The 17236-nt window shown below is 39.5% G+C and overlaps 1 protein-coding gene across 1 annotated transcript in view; it reads left to right on the top strand.

Moving 5' to 3' along the window:
- Window positions 1–2165: 2165 nt before the first annotated feature.
- Window positions 2166–17236, top strand: part of LOC109098073 (proline-rich coiled-coil 1) — a 51567-nt gene continuing 36496 nt past the window's right edge. The window contains exons 1-3 of the mRNA XM_042746806.1: window positions 2166–2261; window positions 2370–2513; window positions 2752–2960. Coding sequence (XP_042602740.1) covers window positions 2166–2261; window positions 2370–2513; window positions 2752–2960 — 449 coding nt within the window. The remainder of the gene's footprint in view (window positions 2262–2369; window positions 2514–2751; window positions 2961–17236) is intronic.

Raw genomic sequence — 17236 nt, forward strand, 5'->3', positions numbered from 1 at the left:
GACGATTTTATGCGGGTTCCCAAAATCTTTAATAACGGTCATTAAGCAAAAAAAAACCTCACTGACAACGAAAAATGGGAAGTAAAACATTTTTGGGGGGGGGAAAAATTATAATAAAATGTCATTAATAAATATAAAAGAAAAACCCATTTTATTTAAATTTTACTAAAAACCTATAGACTTAATGAGCAATAATAATTCACCACACTGCAGAGCAATGAAAATTTCAAGTGCACGCTTCACCTAATTAATTTTTAATTTTTTTATTTATTCATTTATTTTGAACAACAAAACATCAAAAGCTTGGGTAATCAATTTTTTTTATATTCATTACATCAGAAATTTTTTTTTTTCGGGAAAAACAGGCAGATAGAAAAATAGAACACAGTAGCGAACAAAAACGATAGAAAGGGGAAAACAAAAAAATTAACCAAAGTTTGAACTTTTGATTGGCAAAACAGAAAAGTGTATCTGAATCCGCAGTTGCTGAGCCGACGGACGCATCAATCTCCACATCATTAAAGTTTCTAATACCTCTTCGCATCCAGAAAATTTTTATTTTATTTAAAACTGAAACCGCAAATTTCAGGAGTAAAAAGGTGTTGGTAAAATGTACAATTTTAAAACAAGCAGAGAAAAACACAGCTATATAGGGGGAAAATTTGACCCCTGGTGTTATAAATTAAAGCCTGTTTTTGTTGGTTTATCAAAACAATTTTTTTTTTTAAAAAAATTATTCGATAAAACCCAAAAAAAAATAAAAAAGGGCATTTTCCCAAAAGCGCCCGTCAATTTACCGCTATATAAACATGTTTTTGGCGCGTCATTTTCTTGCTGCTTTTTTTAACTTGTACTTTGTACCCAAACCCCTTTTCATCAGAATTAGCGGTTATCCGTTTCATAAAAAAGTAAATAAGATTTTTTCTGGATGGCGAAGAGGTATTAGAAACACTAAATGCCAGAGTGAGGGAGAGTTATGGGCCGGGGGTCGGTCAGCATTGCAGACCGAATCACTTTAATTTTTCCCTAATGTTTTTAATTGGTAAAACTTGGTTTATTTTTTATTTTTGTCTTGCCTAGTTTTTTGGGGACTATAAAAATTAGTAATGCAAATCATTTCAGACCCTAGACACTTCTTTGTAAGCGTGGCATAATACTGAAAATTTTCTTTTAGCCTAAAAAAACAGTACTGTCCCGGGGGTAAAATCTCCCCGCGGGCGTTTTGGGTAACAGTAATTTGGGGTTTAGTTAAATCACTGTACTTTTGAAAAACGAATGGGTAAATTTACCCGTGAGGCTGTGGTTAAAAAATAAACCCAGTTTTCCCGTTTTTTTCAGTTCATCAGAAGAGACAGAAGAGGCCCGCTGTGGTCTATGAAAAACTGGCATCTATATTAAACCCAAATAATTTTTAACAGTGGAGTACAGGCCTTCCAGGTTAATATTTCTGTAAGAGATATGTCTGAACATTTACAAATAGAATTGTGTTTTTTAACTTTTAAAATTTTGAATTCTATTTACAGCAAAAGTCCTCCCCCTTTAAAAAATCGCGAGAATTTTGATTCTGGTGGGGGAACAGCGATCAGAGAAAACCCAACACTGGATAAATTACACAGAGCCTACATCACAGAGGTGAGGGGAGAGATAGTTGAGCTGAGGTAGACAGTTTTTAGACCAATCCAGGGGGCGCAAAGGGACACAGCCTCAAACAACATCTTTAGAGCTTACCTGGACAAGACAAAGCCTCGATCGTGCTGACAAAAGGGAGTCGTGGATTGAAAAGTCTCTGTGCAGAAGTTTACCGGAGGGTGAGGGGGAAAAAAAAATCAGGAGCCCCTATATTTCCCTTCCTTTTAGAGAAAAAATTGATGAAAGAAAAAAACCCCAGTCTTTCAGATCTTCTTCATTTTTTTTTCCCTGAAACAAAAAAATGGAAATATCCCGTGATGAAAATAAAGTGTTGTTCATCTTGATGGTCGGAGAGTGTCGTCTGTCTTGGACTTTTAAAAGTAAAGTGAAAAGTTAAATATCGGAATCAGCCTCAGTGGATGTGCTGCGAAGAATTTTTTGTGGGGAACTGTTCCCTTTCCTCATCTGGATCCCTCCGACCACAGCAGCGATCTGTCCCCCCGAGTGTGTCCATCGGTGACAGAGGTAAGGGTTCAATGAGCCAGAAGGAGGGAAACTCAGGAAGAAACAGTGATCAGAGTCTGGCCCCACGGATCATCCCCAAAACGAAGTATCGAGGGGGCCTTTCACAGGTGCCCACCAGTCTTTGCGGGGGTCCCCGCTGTTCGGAGAAGTTGAGTCGAGCAGAGATGGGAAAATTCCCCAAAACTTACTCGATTACACCACTTCCTGATCCTTAGACCAACATCAAACATCAGAAGGACTATGAGAAGAAGGTGACAGATGAAGACATGATCCTAAAACTGGGGAAACTGGCCTTTCGGCAGCTTCTGAAAGGCAACCTCATCTTCTATAAAAAGGACTTGAGAGAGTGTGGCATTGATGTGACAGAAGCATCAGTGTACTCAGGATTGTGCACTCAGATCTTCAGAGAGGAGTTGGCTTGTATCAGGGGAAAGTCTTCTGCTTTGTTCATCTGAGCCTTCAGGAACATCTAGCAGCTCTATATGCGCACCTCTCCTTTACGATCAACAACATCAGTGTGTTTGACCATACCAAACAGAGTCTTGTGTCTAAGATTTTTAACCAGAAGAAATATAATTCATTATCTGAGCTGCTCAGAGAGCTGTGAAAGAAGCTTTAAAGAGTAAGAATGGACATCTGGATCTTTTCCTGCGGTTCCTTCTGGGTCTCTCAGTGGAGTCCAATCAGACTCTCTTACGAACACTACTGACACAGACAGGAAGCTGCTCCTACAACAAAGAGGAAACAGTTCAGTTCATCAAGCAGAAGATCAGAGAGAATCGCTCTCCAGAGAAATCCATCAATCTGTTTCCACTGTCTGAATGAACTGGGTGATGATTCACTGAAGTCTACAGGAGATCAAGATTATCTGAAATCTGGAGAAATAAAAGAAACAAACTCTCCTCTTCGTGAGTCAGCTCACGGTTTTATGTGTTTGCTGACATCAGAGCAGAGAAGAAGATGGATGTTTCTGATCTATGAAACAGTTTATTTGGGAGTATAACATACAGCAGATGAAGTTCTTCAGAATCCTGTTACCTGTGGTTAAAGAATCCAGATCAGTTAGGTGAAGCAACACTGAAAAACAATCACTGCACTTTCAAAACATGATCCACATTTTATGATTTTTAGCATGTGCTTTTTTTACCAAAACAACAAAAATGGGTAGTAAAATCTCAGAGAATCACATTTCAGTCAGTGAGCAGGGGAGGAGTGTGAGACACAAACTAAAGCAGCTGAGGATGAGAGAGATGAAGGAATGAATGTGAGGGGGGGTCAAAACTGACCTTAAGCCTGATTTATTCTTTTGTTTATATGTTTGTTTTATTGTCTGTATGAATGACATTTGAATTTGTAAAATGTTCACACATTTGGTTTCTTTAATATCCACAGCTGGAGTCAGTTCATCATTCATGTTCTTTAATCTGTTCAGGTTTGCTTATTGGTGTTACAAATGAAGTATGTAGTTGTACATTGATTTAAATGTTAATTTTCTTATTAAGTAAGAAGATATAGGAGATAAAACACTCAGCTTGTTGTAATGTTGCTGTTTGAGCATAAGCTTTATCTGTGAAGTTTAAAAGCTCAAGTCCACTTCAAGAGATATTTTATTTAACGAAATCTTTTAAAACTATGAACAACTCATTTTGGACTACAGCATATTTTCGAGTTTGTGACATCACAAATATTTGATAAATAAAACTTGAAGACATTTGAGGCACTCAATTGAAAATGTACACAACGTATCAATGCAGAATAATTACAGGTTATGGTTAGAAGAGCTTGTTGAGGTCAAATTAAGAAGATTAGAAGCTGACGAAGATAAAAGCCAAGTTTAGAGAAGTAGTCCTGGTAAAATGACATGCACACAACAAAAAAGATTTGAATTGTATTTCTGTGGTATCCTGAACACATCATCTTCTTAAACATGATCTATAAAAAATTAAGTAGAGTAGGTGTTTGTGGGCAGGTTTGTTGACAATTTATTTTAACAGGCAAAAGACTCGTTAAGGCGATTCAGAATAGACTTTCTCTTTGAGAGACATCTTTATCATGCACTTTTTGTTTAAAAACTTTGCAGATTGTTTTCTTTTAAGGATAGCTACATTATAAACTGCAAAATAGATATTAAAAAAAAACTGTATGACCTGCTCTTAATGTGCCCAATTTTAACACTACTGAAATCATATATGGTCCCAATCTATCTAGTGTTAAAAAGTCACCGTTCGTATGTTGAATTTTTAGTGTTAATATAGCACCTTACAGTGTAGAAAAATTACACTCAAGTGTAAAGGGTTAAACTTGCTTTTGCTGTTTAAATTTACTCTATGGGGTATTTAACATCCCTGGTGTTTTTTTAATCAAGTGTTTTTTAAATTTTAAAGTGTTATTTAAAAGTATTCTTTTCAGGGCAAAACAATTCTATGTATAGTGTTAATGTACAAGATTAGACATAAATCAAGAGTCTTCAGACAGATGTATAAATTTCCACATTTATTTAACAAATGGCAAAGTGGCAACTTTAAAGCATATATCAGAGGTTTAGAGGTTATTATTTCAGTCCATTCATTATGTGTTCCCACAAAAACATAAAAATTTAATAAACACCGAAATCATCAAATCCTAGACGTGAAAAAATATGACAGGTAGATTTGAACAAGACTGCAGCAAGATACTTGTTGACAGTTGTGTAGCGTCCAGGAATGCTGTTCCTCTGTGTCCCATCAGTGAGCAGTTATGGCTGGGGTGGTCTCTTCAAGGTATTCTTGTTAGTGCCTGCAGATCAAAGAAAAAAAAAACACTCAAGGTCGCTCTCCACTGATTTTATTTATATTAGTCTTTCATATAAAACACATCTGGCAATATTTTGAGCAGACTGTCATGATCCTGGCTCTTCTCCTCTTTCTCTGTCTCCCTCTTGGGGTCACACTACCACGCACACACATCCACTCCTCCGCTCATTATCTCTTTCCAGCTGGTTCCCCTTTCGTTCCCTTCTCCCACCTGTCCCCTTTTTCCTCTTGATTGTCTCTGCTTCTTTTTCCCCTCTTCCTAGCCTGCCCTTGTTGTAGGATTATTCAATGACCTCCGTGAGAAACGTCTGCTCTCTCGTCCTGTCCTGTCATATCTGTGGAAAGTGAAATCAATATTTCTGCTGTGAGTTATACTGCCTTTGACTTGTATTATCCAGCTGTGCCTTTTGCAGAGTACATGTTCAGCGCTCGCCCTTGGCTGTTCACACTGTCGCTGTCTTCACTATTTTGACTGGCTGAATGCATCTCGGGTCCCTGCCTCTGTCTTCGTGGAAGTTTATGCAGATTTCTTTGTTCCGTCATCTGGCTTTCTGTTCTGGCTCTGATTAATGCCTGTAAATTTGTGTTCTAATTACTCAGTGAAGACTATTTACTTTATCCATTAAAGACTGTTAACTGCATCCCGCCCTGGTCTTCCATCGTTCTTACCTAACAGAAAATCCTACCAGAGATGGACCAGCGGTGGTCCCCCCCTTTCACAATGCTGTAAGCTCCAGGGGGGCTCTGCTGGGTAAACATGAGGAGGTTTTTATCCACCGCGAGACGTGCCGTTGATTCCCTGAGCGCCCGCTCTCGGAACTAACCCAGCAGTTCCATCACTACCTCATGAAAACCACCGCTTCAGCTGGACAGCGCGACTCTTCTGAGCCACGTATGAACAACCCGCCGTGCTACTCTGGCGAGCCTTTGCAGTGCCGAGCCTTCCTCACCCAATGCGAGGTTGTTTTTTCCCTCCAGCCGTCACCTATGCCAAGGACGATCTAAGGTGGCTATGTGATTTCTCTTCTCAATGGACGAGCTTGAGAGTGGGCGGCAGCGAACTGGGAGGCAGAGGTAGACTGCATCCTCAAGTTTTCTTTTTTTAAGGAGGAGATGATCCGAGTCTTGCCCGGGTCTGCACACGGTCACAAAGCATCCCGCCTCCTATCCACCTTGCGCCGGGGAAAGAGGTCAGTCACTGATTTTTCAATTGAGTTCCGAACCCTGCCACAACGAGTGGATGGAACGGTCCGGCACTAAATCACCCCCCTTTCTCAAAGGGCCCTGAACTCCGAGATTAGGTTTGAGGTCTTTGTCCGAGAGGTTCCTGACAGTTTCGATTCCCTTGTCGAGCTGGCTCCCCCGCATCGAAAGGCGCTTTGACATGCGCAAAGGGGCTCCCCGAATGGAGGCTCGTTACTTCCCGCTTCCACAGCGACCCAGCCACCACTGTCATCTGCTGCTGATCCCGAGCCGATGCAGCTAGGGGGCTTCAATATCCACACAGGAATGCCAAACGCAGATTATGAATCGCCTTTGCATTACTGTGCTGCCGCTGATCTTTTTGTCTCAGGTGCCCAGTAAAAGCCAGCGCTCGTCAGTAGGCGGAGGGTTGCTGGCGAGCGCTACATCATGGGTCCTCCCGTCTAAGCCCCTGCACTTCCCTTCCCGTACACCTCCGCTGGCCGGGATCGTCAGTTTCCTGCTCTGCATTGCTTGATTCGGAGGCGGAGGGGAACTTCGTTGACGAGACTTGGGCTTTGGAACAAGGTATTCCCCTCTTAGATTTAAAAGCCCTCCACCCCCCTGTTCGCCCTAGATGGCATTTCCCCTTTCCCCAGGGTACAGAAAGGACTTCTCCATTGACTCTCACTGTTCAGGAAATCATAGGGGAGACTATTTTTTTTTTATTTTTCATTCCCCTTTTACTCCAGTAGTTTTAGGCCACCCGGGGTTAGTTCTCCAAAACCCCCAGTTTAACTGGGCGGGGGGCTCTATTCTATCTTGGAAATTGTCTTGTCATGTTGATTGTCTGTCTTCTGCTGTGCCCCCTGTCTCGTCTGTAACTGTTTTTCAGGAAGAGCCAGGGGATTTGTCTGGAGTTCCGGGGGGTATCACGTTTGCGGAGGTCTTCAGTCGTTCCCGGGCCACTTCTCTCCCCCTCATCGCCCGTAGACTGCAGTATAGATCTTCTCCCGGTACAACGCCCCCCCGGGAAGACTAACTCTTATCCGCTCCCGAACGGGAGGCGCTCGAGAAATACCTTTCTGATTCGCTCAACGCCGGTACCATCGTTCCTTCCTCGCTCCAGCGGGGGCCGGTTTTTTCTTGTTAAAAGAAAGACGGCTCCTGCGTCCCGCTAGACTATCGGGTTAAATGAATATCAACTGTCAAAATCTTTCCATTACCACTGATGTCATCTGCCTTCGAAGTCTTGGGAGGGAGCTCAGATTTTCACAAAGCTCGATTTAAAGCAACGCTATCACCTAGTGCGCATAAAGGGGGGATGAATGGAAGACCGCGTTTAACACGCCCGAGGGCACTTTGAATACCGGGTTCTTCCTTTCGGATTGGTAAACGCCCCCCCGGTCCTTTCAAGCCCTTTGTCAATGACGTCCTACGGGACAGCTCAACGTCTTTGTTTCGTCTACCTCGACGACATTTTGATCTTTTCGCCATCACTCCCGGTGCACATCCAAAATGTTTTGTCGTGTCCTCCAGCGTCTACTGGAGAATCGCTTTATGTAAGGCCGAGAAGTTTCTTTCCACGCCCCCTCAGTTACGTTTCTAGGTTCAGTCATCTCGGCAGAGGGGATCGGGATGGACCCGGCCAAGGTCCAGGGGGTCACTGATTGGCCCGTGCCCGACTCCGCCTCGCACTACAACTTTTCTCAGGTTTGCTAATTTTTATCGTCTTTTTATACAAATTTCAGTCAAATAGCCGCTCCTCTTTCGGCTCTGACCTCGTCCAGCCCCCGTTTTAGGTGGTCAGAATCTGCGCAGACTGCGTTCGACGTTCTAAATCTCTTTTTACTACCGCGCCTATCCTTCTTACTCCCGACTTCACTAAAAAATTTATAGTCGAGGTCGATGCCTCTGAAGTGGGGTTGGGGCTGTGCTTTCCCACGGTCCGCCGCTGACAGAAAGATACACCCTGTTCTTTTTTCTCTCACTGTCTTTCTCCTGCTGAGCGCAATTTCGACGTGGGCAACCGCGAACTGCTCTCGCCTCCGTCTAGCGTTAGGCGAATGGCGACATGGCTTGAGGGGGCTCCCCTTCCTTTTATTGTCGGACAGATCACCGAACCTAGAATATATCCGCAAGGCCAAAAGACTAAATGCTCGTCAAGCCCGCTGGGCTCTATTTTTTACCCGTTTCGATTTTTCCTCTCGTATCGCCCGGGTACCAAGAAAGTCAAGCCTGACGCCTATCTCGTCTTTTTGACTCCTCTTCATCCCTTCTGAGCCCGAGGAGATTATTTCCCCCCGGGCATGTTGTTGGCACGACCGTTTTGGGAATAGAGAAGCTGGTTAAACATTCTCTTCTGAGTCATAGTCCCGCGCAACTGTCCTAAGGGGCTTTCCTTTTTGTTCCTGTATCCGCGCGTCGAGCTGTCCTTCAATGGGACACACCTCTAAATTGACTGCCCATCCCCGGCGTCCGGGCACCCTCGCTTTTTTTCCGTCAGCGCTTTTGGTGGTCTTCTTTGGAACGAGACGTGCGACGGTTTATTGCCTCCTGCAATACGTGCGCGCAACTAAGGCTGGCAAATTTCCCCTCCGGCCGGGCTACTTTGTCCCTTTCCGGGTTTCCCACCGACCGTGGTCTCACTTAGCTCTCGACTTTATCACCGGACTTCCTCTCTCGGAGGGTACACCGTTATTCTGACTGTGGTAGATCGTTTTTCTAAGTCGGCCCATTTTATTCCCTCTCTAAACTCCCCTCTCCCAAAGGGGACCGCCCAATCCATGGTTGATCATGTTTTTAAGCTACATGGTTTACCAACTGATATTGTGTCTGATAGAGGCCCTCAATTTTTTTCTCAATTCTGGAAGGATTTTGTCGCCTGATTGGGGGATCCGTTAGCCTTTCGTCCGGGTTTCATCCCCCAAAAGCACGGTCAAGCGGAACGGGCCAATCAGATTGTCGCCCGTATGCTTCGCAAGTCTCACCCATCAGAATCCCCCGTCCTGGTCACAGCAACTATCCTGGGCCGATACGCCCATAAATTTGCTTCCCCCCTCTGCTAACCCGGGCTTTCGCCCTTCCATTGCTGTCTCGGCTATCACCTCCGTTATTTGAGTCCCCAAGACTCTGAATCTAATGTTCCGTCAGTGCAAGCTTTTATTAGCCTTGAAGCGCACCTGGGGGAGTGCATCTGCTCTCTGTCTAACTAGAAGACCGCATGACAGTTACAGCCAATAGGCGCGAAATTTGAAGTCCTGGCTACGTTTGCGGTCAAAAGGTGTGGTTATCCACTTCAAATTTACTGCTCCAGTCCGAATCACGAAATTGTCTCCCCGCTTTGTTGGACCATTCCGCATTATAAAGGGCCTAAATCCTGTCGCAGTAAAGCTTTACCTCCGCCTAATTTACGCCGGGTTCATCCCGTGTTTCATGTCTCTTGCATCAAACCGTCATCCGTCCCCTTCTCGTCCGGTCCGCCTCCCTATCTTGTCGATGATACCCCTATCTACAGGGGTTTGCCGGATTCTCGACATGGCGTGTTGGGGACATGGCCGTCAGTATCTTGTCGACTGGGAGGGGTATGGTCCTGGGGAGAGAAGCTGGGTTCCCTCCCGGGATGTCCTGGATCCTTCACTCATCGCGATTTTCCCCCGGTCTCGCCAGTTGCCTCAGGAGCGCCAGGAGGCCTCGTTGAGAGGGGTACTGTCATGATCCTGGCTCTTTTCCTCTTCTCTGTCTCCCCTTGTGGTCACACTATCACGCACACACATCCACTCCCCGCTCATTATCTCTTTCAGCTGGTTCCCCTTTCGTTCCCTTTCCTCACCGTCTCCTTTTCCTCTTGATTGTCCTTCTTCTTTTTATTCCCTCTTCCTAGCCCCGTCTTTTTGTAGGATTATTCAAAGGGCCTCTCGTGAGAAACGTCTGCTCTCTCGCTTCCCCGTCTTATCTGTGGAAAGTAAAAATCAATATTTCGTGGGAGTTATACGCCTTTGGGGGATTTTGGGGATTCCCCCAGCTGTGCCTTTTTGCAGGGACCTGTTCAGCGCCCCCCTTTGGGCTGTTCCCCCTGTCTGCTGTCTTCACTATTTTCTGACTGGCTAAAATGCTTTCCGGGGGGTCCTCCCCTCTGTCTCGTAATTTTATCCCGGATTTTTTTTGTTCCATAATCGGGCAGTTTCTGTTCTGGTTTGGTTTAATGCCCGGATTTGTTTTAATTACTCATTTAAAGGACTTTTTATTTTATCCTTTAAAGACTTTTAACGCATCCCCCCCGGTTTCTTCCATCGTTCTTACCAACACAGAAAAATGGGTTTAGTGACAAAAAATGTCCAAATTGTACTTTTTAAAGAGGGTTTTTTTCAGCTTGAAAAGGGGGAAATTTTCCCCCGGTCCTTTGAAACCCTTTGTGAGGGGGGAAATAAAATAAAGTGGGAGACAAATCGATGCAATACAATGACCTTTTCAAAAATAACAGTTTTGGAAAAAATGCAGGAAAAAAATCCCATGAAACAAAATATAATGATGAATATAGAAATTTTCTGAAATATATTTAAACCTTTGAAACATGGTTTCATTTCCTTTACAGCTGTTCTAAAAGAAAACCCAGAAGAAAAAAAAGAAAAAAAAAAAAAATGAAAACAATAAATTTAGGTTAAAAACCCAAAAAATGGGTAAAAACGGGGGGTTTACCCCCGCCCAGGGCCCCCGGCTTAACTGCAAGCAGTGCTTTGTTTAAAATCTTTCGCGAAACTACCCCCAGGTGGCGCAAAGGGACGGTTTGCAAACCCGAATTGTAAAATAAAAGGAAGGGGGTAAAAACAACAAAAACCCATTTTTAATATACTTTAACACCCCTTAAAACCCATTAAAAAAAAATTTTAGGATACTGGCCCCCCGTTACCCTCAAAAAATTAAAGAAAGAAAAAAGGGCCTTAGCATGTATTGTTAAAAAACAGAATTATATTTAATTATATTATAAAAAAAATATATATATGTTTTTATATATAAATATAAACAGGGTTTTAAAAAGTAAATTTTTTCATTTCGGTCTTTCCCTTGGGTTTTAAAAATAATAATAAAAATAATCTTCAGGTTCCATTTGCAGACGAAAGGGGGAACGGGCCAGAATTTAAAATTTTTAAAACTTTTATTAATTTTTTAATTTATTTGATTATTCAAACTGGAACCCTTTGTTTTTGAATTATTTTTACTGTTGCCCAAAAAATTTGGGAAAATTTGACTTTGATGGGTTTGGGCCCGCGCACTATTCCTAGGAAAACCCAATCATTCCCCAAAAGCCATGCGGCGCCAGAAGGGTCCACTTTGGCATTTTTTTACTAATTTGATTTTGTAAAAATGACGTGTAAAAACCCCAAAGCCTTTTCCCTCTTTGAATAATAGTTTGTTAAAAGGGCAACATGTTTGGTTTGGGCCCCGGAATGAGAGAGAGAACCCCAAAACCTTTTCCCTTAGGGTATCGTTTTAAATTTTTTTAAATTTCCTATTTTTTTTTTTTTTAAAAGGGCCTATTTTTATTGAGGAAAAAATTAACCCAAATTCAGACGGTCAAGGTTTAATAATAGGAAATTATTAAAAAGAATATAGAGAACCGAAACCACAAATCATAACCCTTTGGGAAAATTTAAATTTGGTAAAAATAACAACCTTCCCCAAAGTTTGAAAATGTAAAAACCAATGTTAGTACATTTTTTAAAAACAACCAATTTTTGATGGATTGAAAAACCCCAACCGTTTAACAAAACATTTAAAACCCAATTTTAATTTTAAAAAATTTAAAAAGGGTTTTTGGGTTTTTTAAACAAAAAAATACCAAAATAAAAGTGTTAAAAAATTAAAAATTTAAAATACAGAGTTCCAAAAATTCGAATTTTAAGGATCTGAATTTAAAAAAAAAACCTGTAAGGTTCTAAGTTTGAGTCTAAAGGTTGTCGAGTGAAAACCAAAGAAGAGGAAAGGGGGCTTTAAAAAATAGAGAGACCAGAGTTCAGAAAAATCAAAAAACCCCTTTTTTTTTTTAAGGGGTCTATATATATACTGTTTTCCCGGACATAAGGTTTTATCCCGGGGTTCCCCTAATTTAAAACCTGACCTTTTAAAAAAAGTTATCAATGTCTCGATTTTTGGGGTTTTTCCCCTTTTTGATTCAAAAAGTTCATACTGATAATTTCTAAGAAAAATTATACAAAAAAAAACAATACGTTTCCGTTTAAATTCATATGCAAAACCGGGAGAAATACTGTGAAATTAAAATTGGGAAATTTCCCTTTAAAATTTTCCAAAAAATTTTTTGAAATTTTAAAAATGAAAAAATTTTTTAAAATTTTTATATGAGAACCCATCACTACCAGAAATATTAATTTTTTAAATTTTGAAAAGAAATTACATTATGAAAAAACCCATTTGAGTACGTGATTCTCAGAAAACTTCCAAAAAACACTTTTGGGGGGAATTTAAATAGTGGACTTCTTTCAGATCTGTAAAAACCACGTGGGGTTTTTTTAGAATTCCCCACCCCAAATTTTATACTGCAATTATATTATCCATTAGATTTATATTTGTAAATCGGTTTTGGGTTTTGATAAATTTGTTGAAATTTTAAAAGGATTTGTTGAAAAGTAAAGGGAACTAAAAATATCCTGTTGGTACTTTAGTACAGCATTTAGGCCGCGTTTTTATTTCAATGTAAAAAAAATGCAACTCTAAAAATTTTAATTATTTTTAACGTGTTTAAAAAAAGCAGCAAACGAAAATAGGCGATTAATGGGTTTAAAATGGTTAGGGGTTTAAAAAATTTTATTTTTAAATTGGGGAAAAGATAGGGGGCCAAATTAGGCTATGTTAACTTTTTAAAATTTTTTGGTAGTTTAAAATTTTTATCCAGCTTTTTTTTCCATTGCATCTAAAAAGACTGGCATCCACCCTCGCGCGCTAAGCTGCCCCCCAATGCTCAGGTGGACGATTTAAAATTTTTGATATAAAGGTTGCTGTCCCCTTTTATAAAAGGAAATTGTTAAAAAAAAAAAAAAATAAAAATATATTTTTATTTTTGTAACATGAATCAAGGTTTCAGTAATTAAGATACAAGTTCATTTAGGTTTTTTAAATGCACTGTGACATTTACCGTTTCAATTTTAAAAACTCCTTAAATTAAAAGTCAGTTAATAGTTTTGAATTCAATTTTGATATGGTATTTTTAAAAAAAAAAAGGTTTATTGTTTAAAATTATTTTTTGAATGAATATATGTATCATACTTATCATATTTTTCGAGCTGTTTTCTTTTCCATTTCGGAGCAATTAAAGACGATCAAATTGATGGAAACATATAGAAATGGGTGTCCATTGGTTTAAAGCATAACAACTAAAGGTCTATGAAAGTTACCCTTAAAGCATTTTTAAAACAAGGCACTTAAATTTTTCAACAAAATATTATTTCAACCTTACCCGGGAAATAAAAAAAGCTACTTTTCAATGAAAAAAACAGAGAGGTAGGTTGTTCGGGTTTGGTTTGACTAAAATATAATGGCTCCACTTTTCGAATCCTAAAGGGTATTTTTTATTTATTTTTTTACTCTCTATTTAACACATTAGCCAGTGAAAACATCTTCCTTGGTAGGGGAAAATGTTTCATGCTTTGCTAAAGTTGGGCAGTCACTGAGTTGTTTTCGCTCAAACTGTTTTTATAAAAAAAACCCGTGGAGGGGTTTGAGCTGGGTCAGTAAGAGCTCGAGCCACTGTGAAGCGGCAGCAGCTGAGGGGGGACTCCGTTGGTTTAAAGCCTTCCTCAAACCCCTCGCCAAAAACAATGTTTTTTCTCAAAAAAATGTTTAATTAAAATTTGATAATTTGTTTTTTTTTTTGGTTTAGTGAATAAAATATGGGTGCGGGAAAATATGAATAAAAAGAGTGGGTGTGGAGGGGGCTGTTTCAATCCATAACATGACAACAACTTTCCCCACCCCCAAAAAACAGTGGTTTCAGTTCAGCTGGGGGGGGGGGGTAGTTCTGATAGTTTGGGGGGTCGAGATAAAGGGTAAATTTTTCGGTCTTTCATATGGCGGTTTTATGAGGGTATCAAACTAGCAGAAACAGGTTTTTGGGAAAAATTTAAAGAAAGGTTTGATCCATTTAAATTTTGATACGTAAAAGGCAAAAAAGTTATTAGTTATTTAATTAATTAGGGAAGTTCCCTTTAATAAAAAAAAAATAAAAAATAAAAAAAAATCGCGTCACTGATACCAGAAAACGCTGCACTGCCCCGGGATAAATTTAAAAGTTATGTTTATAAAAGTGCCTATAAAAAAAAATAAAAAAATAAATAAAATAAAAGGGAGGTTAAAGGGGATTAGGCTATTGTGTGCAACTTTTTTCCAACAAAAGCCAAAAAAAATAACATTTTTCAGCATTAAAAAGGGAATTGCTGCTTTCGCTGTGAAATTTGTTTTTGATGAAAAAAACAGTACTTTTTCGCGTTATTTTTTCTACAGACGATACATTTCTTACAGATTTCAAAATCAGTTACAGCGCATGTAAAATTCTTTTTTTGAAGCATTATTTCGACGCCATTTCAGTTTAATGTGCGTATCTGTTTTAAATCATGCTTTAACCCGAAAATAATCGTAAAAAAAGACAAACTCCTTGAGAAAATAGGGCTGAAGCTGGGAAATTTCCCTCATTATAATCTTCGTTCGGGGATTTTGTATCAAAATATGCTAAAAATTGTTATTGTGAATTTTGCTAAATATGCAGTTATATTAGGGCTTTTGGCTGAATTGTACGTGGGAGGGGTTTTGGAGCGAGTGAAAACCAGACGTCCGCTTTTTTAAAAATCCCCTCCTCTTTAGTCAGAATCCTCCCCTCCGTATCTTGTCCGGGTCTCAAACGCGCGGGGGAGGGTTGAGCCCAATCAGAACTTTCAAGCATGAGGGGGAGGGTCGGCCGTTTTTTTTGTTTCGCCCAAAAAATTTTTTTGAGTGGAAATATACTTTTTACAGAATTATCCTTCTGAACAATAATGGAAGTTTTTCTAAAAACCCAAAAAAAGTCCAGACTCGTAAGTATCCCTTTATGAATATGTTTTAAGGCTTTTTTTTTTTTTTCAGACATGACAAAAAACACAAGAGTTTTTTTATTTTGGGGACTTTTTGTGATTAAAAAAGCACAAAAAAGGCACAATATCGAGGAAAGGGGTGACCCTTCTCAAAAATAAAATACAATTTTATTTCAATTTGTTTTTTTGTTTTGAGGAAAAATCAGTGTTAAAACATTCCCTTACAGACCGTTGAAGAAGAATTATGCAAAGCGTATTTAAAACTTTAAAAAAATTTTAAAAGAGAGACTGAGGCTATTTAATGGTCTGCGTCCCATAAAGATTTTCTATTTCTAGTCGTTTATCATTTGTCATTATTCAACTAATCGCAGGTTTATATTAAATTTACATCTATAATCATAATGAGGATTAATATATTCCTCGCTCAGCACAGCATTAAGTTTTGCCACAAAGCACAGGCAGAAGTATCCCAATAATTGTGAAAAAAGGAGAATTTTAATTATTTATTAAGAAACACATGTTTTCTTGTTGGCTGCAAGCATGAAATTCACAGTGCTGGCTCTCTCCCCAAGGGGGGGGGGTGACCGACTTTCGATAGGAATGCACCTTCTCAGATTACTATGCTTTCGTTTTGAATTGCTTCGTTTAAAAGACATTTCAAGCTTTCTGTAGGCCTAGATATATTTTTCATGTAGGTGAGCCACCACAATTTTAACAATAAATTCAATTATCAGGAAAAAAATTCAAGGGATCTAGAGGGCGCCTCCCCTGTCCTGGCATGCGTATAAATAATTGTCACACAACCACTTGATATATAATAATAATTCACATTTTGCATATGCTTACAAAGCAAATATATATAGTTTTTTTTACATGGAATTATCCAAAATAAAACCAAACAAGAGTTATAATGAAGATAAAATATGTAGACACATAAGAATACATGCTGCGAGCACTCAGTTTTGAGGCACTCAGCTCAGGACTCAGCTCAGCGCCGAGCAAATCTTTCACTGATATTTTACGGAATATTAATAAACCTGAATTTAATGCGGCTACAGTGTAATTTTTGTTTTATTTAGGTTTGTTATTTTTAATTTTTTTTCCTTAAATTAACAGAACGCACGTAAAGAAGACTGAAATGTGTCACTTAATTGAAGCTTCTTTTTTACAATTGTTTAAATTTCTCTCAACCATTATTTAGGCGTTACATTAAAACAGTGCCTCACGTTTTACTAAAATAAAGAAAATAATTTATAAAACAGCAAGCCATAGCTCACAATAGGCTACCACTCTTCTTGCGCCGATTGCAAAGTAAAACCACAATTTCTTTTTAATATATAACACATATGCCTATTATATAAATAATACTGCACACTATTTAATGTTTCCAATCTAACCTATAGTGTAGAGAAAATATAGCACAGGCTCCTAGGCTTGTATCCTTCTTGAATTCGTTCTAAGAAACGCACATATTCTTCATAAGGACATACACTTTCCAGCTGTGAATATTAAATATTTTTTCCTTTCATTTTTCAAGGACCTGCGTCAAATATAACACTTCGGGTGAGCAAAGCTGACATCTATTTGCGAAAATGTTCTTTGATGCGCTTGTTTGTAAACTTGTGATGTTATCGCCACTCTCGTTCCAAAAGCTGCAAATGCACTTTGCAGACGCCGCGGCGGCGGTACTAGCGGCGGTAGAACACACCGTTTTTGGATTGCCCCTAACTGTATCTCCTCACAGGAACCATTTCTTTAACTTGATTGTGTAGTCACACAGTGGCTCGTGTTCACGACCTGGCATATATAGCAATCATCTTGGATATGCCCAAGTGAACAGACGCAAGATCATATGACCACATTCCTTTATTACAGTATTAGTTCAAAAATGAAATTCCATCGTTTACTCAACCAAAAGACTTTTGTTTATCTTTGAAACAAAAAAACTGAAGATACTTTAATAGAATATAAGATTTCTGTCCCGTTGATTGACAGTCCAGCGCAACTACCACCTTTATACTTCATAACCTT

Source organism: Cyprinus carpio, chromosome A4 (assembly GCF_018340385.1).
Source record: "Cyprinus carpio isolate SPL01 chromosome A4, ASM1834038v1, whole genome shotgun sequence".
Classification (NCBI taxonomy): domain Eukaryota; kingdom Metazoa; phylum Chordata; class Actinopteri; order Cypriniformes; family Cyprinidae; genus Cyprinus; species Cyprinus carpio.